The sequence below is a fragment of the Monopterus albus genome, unplaced genomic scaffold (assembly GCF_001952655.1).
Source record: "Monopterus albus unplaced genomic scaffold, M_albus_1.0 scaffold258.1, whole genome shotgun sequence".
In the NCBI taxonomy this organism is placed as follows: domain Eukaryota; kingdom Metazoa; phylum Chordata; class Actinopteri; order Synbranchiformes; family Synbranchidae; genus Monopterus; species Monopterus albus.
Genome location: NW_018128138.1, coordinates 915,983 through 929,537, shown reverse-complemented (window position 1 = coordinate 929,537; position 13,555 = coordinate 915,983). Strand labels below are relative to the sequence as shown.

The window sequence follows — 13,555 nt, the reverse complement described above, 5'->3', positions numbered from 1 at the left end:
AGCCAATGATGCATTAATTTTTGTATAATATGATGTCATGGGGTAGGACTGGATAAGTCTGACTTCTTCCTACTCCATTCAAACATGTAATATGTGTAAGCAAACTGATTTTGGATTAGCATTGGTTGGATATGTGTAATTATGTGTGTTGTTGTCATTTGTTCATTTGTTCTGTTCTGCATGTTTGAAAGAATAAAATCAATCAATCAATCAAATCAATCAATATGTCCCTATTAAACCATGGTTTTTGGTTGGAGAAAACACGCACCATTCTAGCTGGTGCGTATATGGGTGTGCACCAGCTGATGTAGTCACTCACAGTCTCTGCATATTCATAGATGTCGTCTGTGGCCCTTTTGAAGATGTTCCAGTTTGTGGCCGCTAGACAGCCCTGCAGGCTGGCCTGTGCACAGTTGTTCCAGGTGTTAACAGTTCTCACTGAGACTGGTTTCGCCTTGAGTCGTTTGGTGTAAGTAGGTTTGAGCTGGATTGGTAGGTGGTCAGATCTACCAAAATGAGGCTTAGGTTCAGCTGAAAAAGCATTTCTAATGTTACTGTAACAATGGTCAAGTGTTTTGTTTCCTGTAGTAGAAAAGGTTACAAACTCATACAGTTTAGGCAAGTTTTTCCTGAGATTGGAGTGGTTAAAATCTCCCAGAATAATAAAATTATCGAGTGTACATAATAAATTAGATCTGGGCATGTACAGTAAATTGATGTTGATGGGCTCAGATTAAGTGTGCTTTGTAATTTGCATAAAGTAATCTAAGAATTGTATGCTTTGGTGAAAATTTCAATACTATTTTCAAAGCATTGAACACTGTAGACTCGGCCATCTTGATGTATTCTTCTCTGGCTAGTCATTGTAATTTTAAACAGTGGCCTGATATGCCAAGTCATGCTAAAACCTTCCACTGTGGTTCCCTCAGCATTCTGGTTTGGTAGGCATTGGCCTATAAGTGGCTCAGAGTCCTGTGGTACCAGCTGGTGCCATAAATATAAACCATGAAGTGCTGAGTTTACACTGTGTAACATGTAAAAGGTTTACATGTTACTTTTAAGTTTGAAATTTTGTTTCATCTTTACGACAAACTAGGGTGAGAGGACAGGTTAAAATGTATCAGATAATTTGTTTGTGCACAGAATAAAAAACAGGGTGTTTTTATTTTTGAAAGCATTTGTTTTACGGTGATAAAGATAGTTCTCCTGGATGGTTTGTACTAATTGTGTAAAAGCCCAACAAAAAAATTCAAGTCTCGACAAAAGAACAGAGTGATCAACAGTATTGAAAGCTGCAGATACTGTAGATCCAAAAGAACTAAAAGAACAGGACACTTGGTATCAAGCGCCATAGTGATATCATTATGAATCTTCAGTAACGCTGATTCTGTACTGTGGTGGGGCTTAAAGCCAGATTGAAACTTGTCAACAATATTTAAACAATCTAGGTGAGACTGGAACTGGGTGAATACGATTTTTTCCAGAATTTTTGCAAAAAAGGGTAGGTGGGGAAATAGAACGAAAAGACGATAATAGAGAAGGATCCAGATTAGGTCTTTTAAGGAGTGGCCGAACTATCGCGTGCTTAAGAGAAGTCGGAACCACACCCGCATCCAGACAGAGATTAATAAACGTGACCAGGGAGGGGCCAAGGAGTAGTCGTGTTGCCAGCCTTTCTCGTCCTAAAAGGCGCAATGGAGTCCATGATCTGGGCACAGGCCAAATTTAGCGAGGAGAGGAATACCTCAGGGCAGCTCGGAGGATGATGATCTACTGATGAATAGAGGTCAGAGTCTAAAAATGCAGCAGAAAAGTCGGAGGGGGTAGAGGAAGTAATAATCCTGCAACGCAACTGTGGGGCCACCAGTCTGGACAGCCTTATCGGTAGTTAGACTTCAAAACGAATAAGGAAGTGGTCAGATATTGCTATATTTGACACGTCCTAATTTGTTCAACCCTTCAAGGACATCTCCTGCTTGTATTTTTCTTTTTTATACCGTTTATACATTTTAATTGATTCAGCTTTATTGTTTGCAATACAAGTCAATGGGAGCTCAAAGTGCTGATTCAATGACATAGTCTTGGAGTGCCATCTGGTGGTTCATAAAATGCAGCACAATTGAGACATGCCACTACATAACCTCCTCTCTCTCCCTCTCTCTGTCTCTATCCCCCTCCCCTTCTTCCTCTCTCTGTCTCCCCCCTTCTCTCACACACATGTTCACACCTACTTGTTTTACCTACTTTGTGGGGTCCTATTGGACTATTTTCACATCTTAAGTTCAGCATACTTTCAGCTAGCAAAGCCATTCAGGTATCAAAATGTTCAGCTCTTCAAGGCCATTCCTAGTTTATTGTGTCTCATCCTTCAGATTATTCAACAAAGACCTTCAGCCATTTCTTCTCAACTATTTCAACAAAGAACTTCAGCCATTTCATCTCATGTTTCAGCTGTTTCAGCAATTGATTTCAGGCATTTTCAGGAAGATCTTTCAGCTTATCAGCATCCACACACATTTACAACAGGAAATGCATTTCTCTAGTTTGACTATGATTGTTGCCTGAGCTGATGAAAATGCTTTGTTTATACTGTACTTTTTTTTTGTTTTAGTTTTGTTTTGTTTGATTACTCTCTCCTATCTCCTCATCCATCTCGCTGCCTCACTTTTCATCTAATTTTTATTCATTTTCATATAGCTCTATCTAATAAGAGATTCTCTGACTATAGGATGCAGGGGAAATGGTGCGCTCGCTGGTTGGTGGATTGGAACTGATTGTTAACTTGCTGAAGTCAACAAACAACGAGGTGCTAGCAAGCATTTGTGCCGCCATCACCAAAATAGCCAAAGACAAGGAGAATCTGGCAGTCCTCACTGATCACGGGGTTGTCCCATTGCTGGCAAGGTTGACGAACACAGTAAGTACACCTCATCACTGGAGACAACAACTAGAATTTACTATTCTGGGGTACTGGTGTTACTGTCAATATACAAGTTTCCTATTCAGTACAGCATAAAACTAAGTAGAGAGAAGAAGACTGGTAGATATTTTGCTAAGAGCTTTTAGGCCCTTTGGAGCTATAATTTAGCAGAGTTTGCTGTTCTGAACTGTGCATAGGGTTCCCTTTATTGTAAAGACAGATGTCTGGGGACAAACAACAGTTCTTGTCTTCACAGAGTGATGACAGACTTCGTTACAACCTGGCTGGGGCCATTGGCCATTGCTGCATGTGGGGCAGCAACAGGGTGTCCTTTGGTGATACTGGAGCTGTGGCTCCCCTAGTGCACTACCTCAAGTCAAAAGACAGTGCAGTCCACAAGAGCACAGCCATGGCCCTGTACCAGCTGTCCAAGGACCCCAACAACTGTATTACCATGCATGAAAAAGGAGTGGTCAAGGTCAGTTTTAGTACCATTGTACAGTGGAACCTTGGATTGTGAGTATAATTCGTTCTGGCAACATGCTCATAATCCAAAGCACTCGTATATCAAAGCGAATTTCCTCATAAGAAATAATAGAAACTCATATGATTCGTTCCACACCCACTTATCCATATAAAAATAATTACAGTAATACAAAATACAGTATAAAGTAAAAATAAAACAAATTAACCTGCACTTTACCTTTGAATCGTGGCTCGAGACCTTGATTGCATATGGAATAAAAATTTTTGCTCATCTTGCAAAACACTCGCAAACCGGGTTACTTGCAATCCAAGGTCCCACTTTTTGACTCTTCACTGCTCTTTCTTTGTAGATCATTTACAAAGTATTTTTTTCTCTAGTTTATTTGGTGCTTTTGAGACAAAATTTCAAATAATTACACTTAGGAAAATGTGCTTTGGCCATCCAGCACCATTATTTTAGTGATGTGTGAAAAACACTGAGTAATAAACTTTTAAAAGCTGACTGTTTTCAGAACCTTTGACTGATGGAGCAGAAACAAAGTGTTTTTTGTTCAGGGGCAGAAACATGACTCCACTTTGTAGCCATCATGGGAATTCAGAAAAGCAAACAGCTCAGTGTGTGCGAAGTACCATTTTTCTGGTACAAGCACAAGTCAAAGGGCTGTAGTTGGGGGAGACTGTTGCTAAGGGCTGTTCCTGGACATCAGAGTAGAATGTAGCAGCAATATGGTCAGGCCAAGAAGTCAGAGCTGCTTAACAACGAGGTTTTTTTGTTTTGTTTTTTTTTGTATTTTTGGTCATTTTTTAAATTCTCTGTAAGGCTACATCCGCCAGCTTCCTTCCAAAAAAAAGACAGAAAAAAGAAACATGCATTATTTGTTTGTCATTTTCACACTCAGCTCCAGATACTGTTCATGTTTGTGTCTGACAGTGAGATTAGGCTGAAACTGATGTCTTGTCACAGATGATCATGTTCCCACATTTCAGCATTTTGGGAAACAAATGCTATTTTTTAAAACTAGCTAAAGCTATCTATTAGAATTAAATCATGTTTAACATAAAAAGGCTTTCTTGTGAAAAAGGCTTTCTCATGAGAAAACCTTTTTGTGCCATGTGTTTGTTTCTAAACACATTATACATGTTAGAATACAGTTGCTGAAAACGTGAAAAAGCTGAAAACTATGTAGTGCTGAATTGTGAAGTTAGACTGTTACACAGTTATTCATCATTTCTGAGCTCAGGATTTTTCAGGGTGGAGCAAAAAGCATGGCTTGATGACGCACTGGAGCCATCCTTAACGTAACGCCTAACCACAACACTGTTATATTATAACTGGTAGAGCGCACAGAACTCTGTGCTTATATTTGTTTTTAGGTGCACTCTGAGACTGAGTACAGACAATACCTTATGGCCACAGTTATGTTTTGTAAAATAAAAAAACATACATGCCCCTGCCTCAGTATTAAACAATGACAAGAGTAGGAACACATGAAGTCTGAATGTGGTGGTGCAGGTGTGAACCAACATAGTTGGTGGAGGGATAGAAATGCAAGGGAGAGGAGATAACGGCCACATGTCAGACTTTGCAGCTGCCGCACTGGACAGAGCACCACATAACTATTAGCTGTTAGCCTAACAATTTCGCAGACAACGGGCAAAGCTGAATTGTGGCTTCTCTGCAGGTTTATGCTTGTTTATGAAGTGTTTTGTTAAATTACTCCTACTTGCTATTTAACTTGCAAAGGTGTTATTGCACTGCAGTAATGAGCAGAGTTGCTGTAAACATCAGCCATAAGTTTCACTTTCACTTCTTCTGGGCTCCCCGTCTCCACTGCTGTGACAGCTGCTGTATGCTCCGTGTGGGTGTAGGAGCTGAGCACTGCCTGCTCTTGTTCAAACACTAACACAAAGGAGAAGTGGCTCCATAAACACTAAAATCATTGTTTCCAATCCACCACTCAGTGATCTTTGATAAAATGCTCCTGTAGAGCCCTAGTGCTTTAACACCAGTTTTCCTGTTTGATCCTGAGTTACTACACCTACTATAGCCTACAGTTTGCTAGCTAGCTACGCTAGCTATGTCTTTGCCTCGGAAATGCAATTTCCTCCCTACATTTTCTCGCTTAACACGTTCATGATGACAACAGATGGCACATTTCCATGACCTGGGTGTGGTTTCAGGTTTCTTCACCCAACACCCCTGCAGCATTTCAGAGCAGAGAATACTCCTTTTTTCATGATTTTGAAAACTAATTTTATATACTTGGTGATCTTTTTAATCATTCAAATTTGGCTGGGTGGTTAACACATTTTTCTGTGGTGTGACATACTCAGAACACATTTATTTCTACTTTGCCCAGACATTAAATCCTTCCTCTTCTACTGCAATATAAATTATGAAGTGGCTATGCCATTGCAACTCAACTCAACTCAACTTTATTTATGTAGCGCTTTACCACAGCACAGCTGACCAAAGCGCTTAACATACCATACAAATCTAAAATCATCACATAAAAATATAAACAATAAAACAAACACTAACACTACAGACAGAGTCTCATTCCTGTCCAAACGCCAATGAATACAAGTAGGTCTTTAAATAAGACTTAAAAATAGACAACGAGGGGGCCTGCCTAATATAAAGAGGGAAAGCGTTCCACAGGTTTGGACCCACCACAGCAAAGGCTCTATCCCCCCTAGTTTTACACCTAGCCCTCGGTGCCTCCAGAAGAAGCTGATCAGCTGATCTAAGGCACCACGACGAATTATACGGGCGCAAAAGTTCCACGAGATAGGATGGTGCCAGCCCATTTAAGGACTTATAAATAAATAAAAGAATCTTAAAACGAACCCTAAAACGCACCGGAAGCCAATGGAGAGATGCCAGCACTGGTGTTATGTGGTCCCTCTTATGCTCCTCAACCAATAACCAAGCGGCGGCATTCTGGACCCTCTGGAGGCGGGCAGGGTTTTACTTTTACTAATTGCCTTAAATTAAAAAAAACAGATTTTACGACTGCATTTATCTGGCTCTCCATTTTCAAATCGGAGTCTATTTTAACACCCAAATCAGTGACCACCGGTCGCACATACTGTCCCAAGAAACCTAAGTCTACAGGAAGAGGGTCACCAGACGTATTTTGGCCAAACACTATAACCTCTGTTTTAGCATCATTTAACTTTAGACAGTTTAACGACATCCAGCCTTTAATATCGGCAAGACTAAAAGCGGTTGAACCGAGTAGGTGTCCTTCTTACTTAGTGGCATAATAATATGGACGTCGTCAGCATAACAATGAAAAGACACCCCATGTTTCCTAAAGATAGAGCCCAGGGGAAGTAAATACAATGAAAAAAGCAAAGGCCCCAAAATGGAGCCCTGTGGGACCCCAGATAACAAAGGGGTTGTCACAGATTCAACATCTGCCAACCTGACAGACACCAATCTACCCGATAAATATGACTTAAACCATGCTAGGGCAGCACCACGTATGCCCACTAAATCCTGAAGCTGAGATATTAAAATGTAATGGTTAACCATGTCAAAGGCCGCAGTCAAGTCCAGCAGGACAAGAATCACATATTCACTCGCATCAGTGGCTAAATAAATATTGTTAACAACCTTCAGTAAGGCTGACTCTGTACTATGCATGGGTTTAAAACCAGATTGAAAAACCTCCAATAAGTTATTCTCATCTAAAAAGGATTTCACCTGCGCATAGACCACTTTTTCCAAAATCCTCGAAATAAAAGGTAACTTAGAAATAGGCCTAAAATTACTCAACACAGATTGATCCAGACGTGGCTTTTTTAGCAGCGGTTGCAAAATGGTATGCTTAAAATGACCAGGCACAACATCAGAAGACAAACTACTATTAATAATATCCAAAACCGTGCCTCCTATACAAGGGAAGACTTCCTTAAATAGAGCTGGAGAAACGACATCTCGAGAGGAGCCAGAAGGCTTGGCCTGGGCAACCACTCCCTCCAAAAAAGTCAGAGTTACCGGCTCAAAAACATCACAAGTAGTCACACAAGGAGTATAGACCGAAGGATCGGGCACTAACCCTACCACAGGGGCCCTTGTAGCAGCAATCTTCTCATTAAAATAAACTAAGAACTTATTACATTGTTCAACCGTTGCTTCCAGGCAGACAGGCTGCGGGGGATTTAACACCGTCCCGATTGTTCTATATAATACACGTAAATCATGACTATTAGCTACAACAATACTGGACAAATACTCTTCCACAGTCCTCTGATAATTGCGCCAACAGCCCTTCAAAATTTGAAATGAAGCTTGCAGTCCATCCTTTTTCCACCTTCTTTCGGCTCTGCGGCACATCTGTCTGGCCGCACAAGTCCTAGTGCCAAGCCAGGGTTCCCCCCTAGTCTTAAGCAGCACAGTTTTCATCGGGACCACAGAGTCCAGTTTATAGCTGCAAGAGGAATGAAACCAAGCACTAAGACCCTCTGTATCCCCAGCAGCCTTGTCAGCACATGCAATAGCCTGGTCGAACGCCGTGGCAAACAAACGGGCGGGTGGAAGGGTTCAGTGCCTGACAGCGCTGGGCAGGCGCCCGCAGGGCACCAACTGTGCAAAACAGTTTCGCCTCAAAACCAATAGACAAATGATCAGAAAAAACATTCGTACAAATATTTAAATTAGTCACAGGCACACCATACGAGAGAACAAGGTCCAGCATGTGTCCCCGTTCATGTGTAGGACCAGACACACACTGCACCAGTTCAAAAGCATCAATAATAGTTAAAAACTCCCTCACCAGTTGTTTATCAGGGCAACACACATGTATATTAAAATCACCCAATATAAGAAAACGATCATAATGAGGTCTAATGCCGGCGATAAAATCAGCAAAGTCATTCACAAAGTCCTTGTTATATCTCGATGGCCTATAAATGACAGCACACAGTACAGGATCCAAACGACCCACCTCAAGTAAAGTCATTTCAAAACTAGAAAACGTAGGCAGAGATTAAGTGCACTGCCTACAAAAAAGGTTGCTTTATAAACACATGCTGTCCCTCCACCATGGCCTGACAAGCGTGGCAAGCTAAAAAAGGAACAACCTGCCGGCAAGAGGTCCGTAAAAGCACTAAAATCCCCGGCATCAACCCAAGTCTCTGTGAGAAAGAGAAAATCCAAATCCTTCGAGTTAAAAAAGTCCCTTAAAATAAAGGTTTTATTCCTCAGTGAGCGGACATTCACCAGGCCAAACCTTGCCAGGTCCTGAGCTTGAGGCACCACCGGTTGCGAAACCGGTCGAAGCGGCTTCAAAGCACAAAGATCCACCCCACGCCGGTGAAGCCGAGAGGGACAAGGCCCACTGGGCCGCGGACCCTCGTCACCACCCACAATAGACACCAGATAGCCATGGTTAGGATCCCTTACATGCCGCGGCACCATAAACCCTGGATATGGTCTCCAGCCCTTCCAGGAACTAGATGATGAGTATGTAAGATGAGCCTTTAGTCTCACCAACTGCCCACTACACCGGCCCTGCCGACGGAAACGTTTCCGCCAGGGGAACAAGGCCGATGCCCAGAGCAAATAAGCCGGGATCCCCGATAAAACCGGGGGAACAGTTCCTTGTCCGTCACGTCCTTGTCCTCGCCCTTAAATTGAAGACCTAGAAGAAAACGGCAATCATACACCAGCAGAGACTCAGTCCTTGATACACCAACAATTAAAAACGCCACAATCACCAGCCAGAAAGAGAGCAACAGATGAGCAGCCACCAACACTGGCGCCATCTTGTTTTGAATGATTCTAGTGAAAAAAACTAACACTAACTCAACTGCAGCCAAATATGTAGATTTTTTTCCTCATATCCATTAAATGGTGTACTTTAGCGTTAAATGCTGTTACAGTGCGCATATGTGGTTTAAATAGTTATAATTAGTAACTGGACTGGCTGAACGCTTTTTGTACTTTGAGCCATGTCAAAACTAGACAAACCCCTCTTGCTCAAAGTGTGTGTGTGTGTCTGTATTTTTAATTCTAGTGTGAGTTTTGGTGTGAATACATATCTGTATGTGCAAATTCAAGACATACAAAAAAAATTTAATTGTCCCTGTGTTTGCCATTTTTAATGTGGAAGTTAAAAGTTGCAACACACTGTAATGTATTTTTGAACTTTTAAGCAGCTTAATTACCAAAGGCCATGTAACCTCATTATCACTGCATTTGTTCCGAATCTCAGACAGGGAACACAACACAGACAACCTCATTGTTCAGTCTTGCATCAGTCTCAGCCAGTCTGGGCCAGGAAGCTGATACTTACCTGCCTAACCCCAGAGGAAACATTACAGTGTGGGAGCTTGTAAGTCTCCACTGTGCACTGTGATGCTCTGTTTCATGATACTGCATATTGGCAACTGCTAGGAAGAATGTGTTATATTTCCAGTAGTTTTGAATAGCTGGAGATCTGGACTGCCTCTTATGCTGCTGCAACTGTATTTCAGAGAGTTGGTCTTGAAAGTAACTTTCCTCTCACACCCTTAATGGTGTATGGCCCAGTCCCTTAAGCTTCACAGTGGAAATTAAGCACTGAAAAAAGTATTTCACACTGGAAAACACATTAGTGACCTGTCTTAGTGTTTTTATTACTCATTGAAAACCATTCAAATATTTTCCATGCAGTTATTTAGTTTCAGTTCTATGGGTATTACACATTTAAAATGGCCTTATTTTCATGTTTTTGTTATTTTCATCTTTGTCATTTCCATTTTGCATGGAATGTGTTGGATCAGGTTCAAGAAAAGGAATTCAAGTGCTTGCTCTCACAGGAAACACATACACAGAAACAGAAAAATGAGAATTTTAGCCTTAAAGATGAATTACCCTCCCTGTTTGATTTGACATCTACTCTAGGTATCTCACAGTTTTACATGGATGTGCTTCTTTTTGTGTCATGTACAAAATCAACATGCCTTCGCATGTGCTTTATATTGCTTCCAAAGGACTGGGAATTGTTTGCTGAAACTATAAATCCTTGTGGACAGCCTCAGCCAGTTATTTGTAAGAGGCTCTTTGGTAAGAAAGGCTTTGTGAAGTAAGTCAATGATAATTACAAAATTCAGTTAATAATTATTGGTAAATTTCAACTGAAGGAGCCTTTGCCAGGTACTGGTATGTATTTTTGTCTTATAATTTATAACTAATCTATATGAGAAAACAGCAGCAGTGTTTTATTTTTTAATTTAGTTGACAAGCTAGGACTGCAGGAGTGAAAGTGTGCATTGAAGCTCTGGGGGGCAAAATGTACACAAATGTGGTAGGGAATAAAGAGAAAGAAGAGCACAATAAATTTACTTTTGAAGCTTCCTCTTGGTTTGTGTACAACATGACTCCAGGTTGTGGGTATGGTGAGGTGATGATAGATGTGCAATGTGCTTTATTATGATTAAAATGTTGGTCCATGAAGTATAATGTTTTGAGCCTTTGACTGAAACCTGGCTCCCTCACACATGGACCAGAAATGCCAAACTATATTCCTTGGGTTGAACCGGCTCTGGGTTCAGACTGAAACTTTTCCCTTACAGTCACTGTCAAAAGCTTCCTCCCTCCTTTTTGCTTCAGATACACAGAAAAAGCAGTTTAACAGTCTGTGGCTTACTGGAGGCTGCAAGGACTGCTGTTTACCTTGACTTCCCTCACCAGCTTTACTTCAGCCTAAGTAAACACTGCTGTCTGCTTGTGCTATTTGCTTCCTCAGTGGAGTCTAAAACATGGGAACACTGAAGTTGGTTTGAGGGGGATGAGGGGGAGTGGCAGGCTAATAGAGCTATAAGGGCTGTCAGACCCTCTGCAGGAGAATTTCACCCTGAAATCCTGCAGGCAGATGAGGTCCAAAAGAGCACACTTAACACCATGACACCTCCATGTATGACAGGATGTGTGTACACATGCATATGTGCAGCCATCTCAGACTCTGGGCAAAAAATTCAGAAATGTGGAGCAAGTGTTCATGTTACTACAGTTATGGAATATTTAACAAGTGGTATATTATATTCCTAGAGATCGTGGCTGAGAAGGAAAGAGCAAGCTAGAAAACAAGGCAGCAAAGAGAGAAGCTTATTGGAGTCTTGTTGTGTGTTTCATTTATTATTTGACAACGTCTGAAAAACATGCTATGAGATTATCAAAAGTGCTGCCTCTGATACTTCTCTTTTTTCACAACTGACTTTTAGTTTAGTGAGCTGTGTGTTTTCTCTGGATGTCAATTTGCTTTTGGGGGTGTTTTGTATGCTATTTAAATGCCATATAAAACCTGGGGGGAAATGAATCACATACTGTATAATCAACTGGTGCATTGAGAGCAGCTGGCATCTCAGACTGCTCTGTGTCTTTTCCAGCAAAAAGATGTGATTATAATCAGGAGGAAGGATACTACTATTTCAGTTTTGAATTGATTTATACAGTCCATCCACTGTAGGTTCGCCTTTGTTTTCATACACAAACTGGCTGACCTTATCTTTCATCAGTTTTCCTTCTACCTTTTATGTTTACATTGAAAATCCTGGGTATGTCTTCTTCTTCACACAAATGTGTGGAGTGGCATTTCAGATTTGTATAGATGGGGAGGGATCAGAGTCAACCTCAGCTCTGCTTTGACCTGCTTCACTGTATATGAGCACAACTATAACCCTAGAGGAACACAAACACAGGTTTGCCTTGAGCGCAAATTAATTGGAGATAAGGAAAAATTTACAAAACAAATATTATTGGAAATTATTATTCAAGTTTACAGGGATATTTTATGACAAAGGAATCCTGTCGTTCCCTATGTTGAACTGTGGAGCCAGTGCTGAACAGAATGAGTTTTATGTAAGAAGGCGACAAAAGGGGACAGAAATGGAGAAAACTGAGATTAGTCAAAGATTTTCAGTCTTTCTGCTTCTTTAAACTAAATGAATTAGTGAATGGATTTCAGTTTGGAAGAGGCTTAGTTCTTGGATCATTTCCTTTGACAGTGACATTCTAGATATTGTCCTCTGTGTTGCTCAGGAGGATACAACAGGGATGTGACATTGCTACACCAAAACCAGGGAAACTATCCAGATGGTGTTCAAACACCACTTGTAAGCCCATAGCATTATGCTCTTTGTTTAAGAAATCTTTTTCAAAATCCTTTTTCATTCAGTTGAGAACAAGGTTTTGATATATGGAGCTTAAAAATGCCTCATATGTCTGAGTAATTTCAGTATTATGAAGGCTTCATTATATTTAGGAGCAGGGAGATGGGATGTTTAGGAGTTAAGAGCTTACTTGATGGATGTAATGTTGCTGTTTAATTACGGATGTAAACAAAACTATCTGAAATAATTGCAGTTGTGTCTTAGGAAACTTCAGTGGCACACCATTCTGATTTTACCACACATTGAACAAATTTAGATTCATCCATTGCACCATTATTTGTTTTTACTTTACTCTTTACGCTTATTTTTGTTGTGATTCAGCCACACAGCCGCCCACAAACATAACATCGTGGTTTTGCTGCAGATAAAAGTGAAAAAAATCTCAGCCAAAAACATGTCACTCATTTGCCAAAATTTTTTGTTCGTTATTTATGTAACCAAAAAAAATTTACTTCCAAAGCTAGAAGATTTATGGAGAGAAAAGAACCTTGTTCTACAGTAAGATCTGACAAAAGCATTACGTAAGCCACTAATACATGGAAATATTCTGACCCTTCGAATAGCAGACAGGCTTTCAAATGGTGTGGCTCATGCTCAGGTTTTCATCTGAACAACCCTACTGAGGAATGTGTACCCACAGCTGTAACCCCTTTGCTGAAGCATGGTTTGGAAATAGGACATCCACATACACACAGAGGAACACATGCCAGTGCTGTCTGACGCTGCCACCACACAGCCACTGTATATCCTTGTGGCCCTTGCCAGTGTTAGTGTGCAGTGACTAGCAACATGTACAGCAGATGTTTTTCCAAAGCTGTGTTAGTCCAAATAATGATTCTTTAGGAGTCTGTCCCTGCTGCTGCCTGTAACCTCTGTCCTGTTCTCCCACAGCCCCTCATCCAACTCATAGGCTCTGATGACGACGCGCTCCAGGATTTTGCTGCTGGTTGTGTGCGCAACATTCGACTTCTGGCCCAAGCCAACAGG

At 41.0% G+C, this 13,555-nt stretch overlaps 1 protein-coding gene across 1 annotated transcript in view; it reads left to right on the top strand.

The window, feature by feature from the left end:
* The window catches only part of odad2 (outer dynein arm docking complex subunit 2), a gene marked incomplete at its 3' end in the record, with an annotated part of 88,060 nt that extends 74,508 nt beyond the window's left edge, over positions 1-13,552 (top strand). The window contains exons 21-23 of the mRNA XM_020621408.1: positions 2,729-2,917; positions 3,177-3,398; positions 13,460-13,552. Of these exons, the coding sequence (XP_020477064.1) occupies positions 2,729-2,917; positions 3,177-3,398; positions 13,460-13,552 (504 nt within the window). The remainder of the gene's footprint in view (positions 1-2,728; positions 2,918-3,176; positions 3,399-13,459) is intronic.
* Between the last annotated feature and the right edge of the window lie 3 nt (positions 13,553-13,555).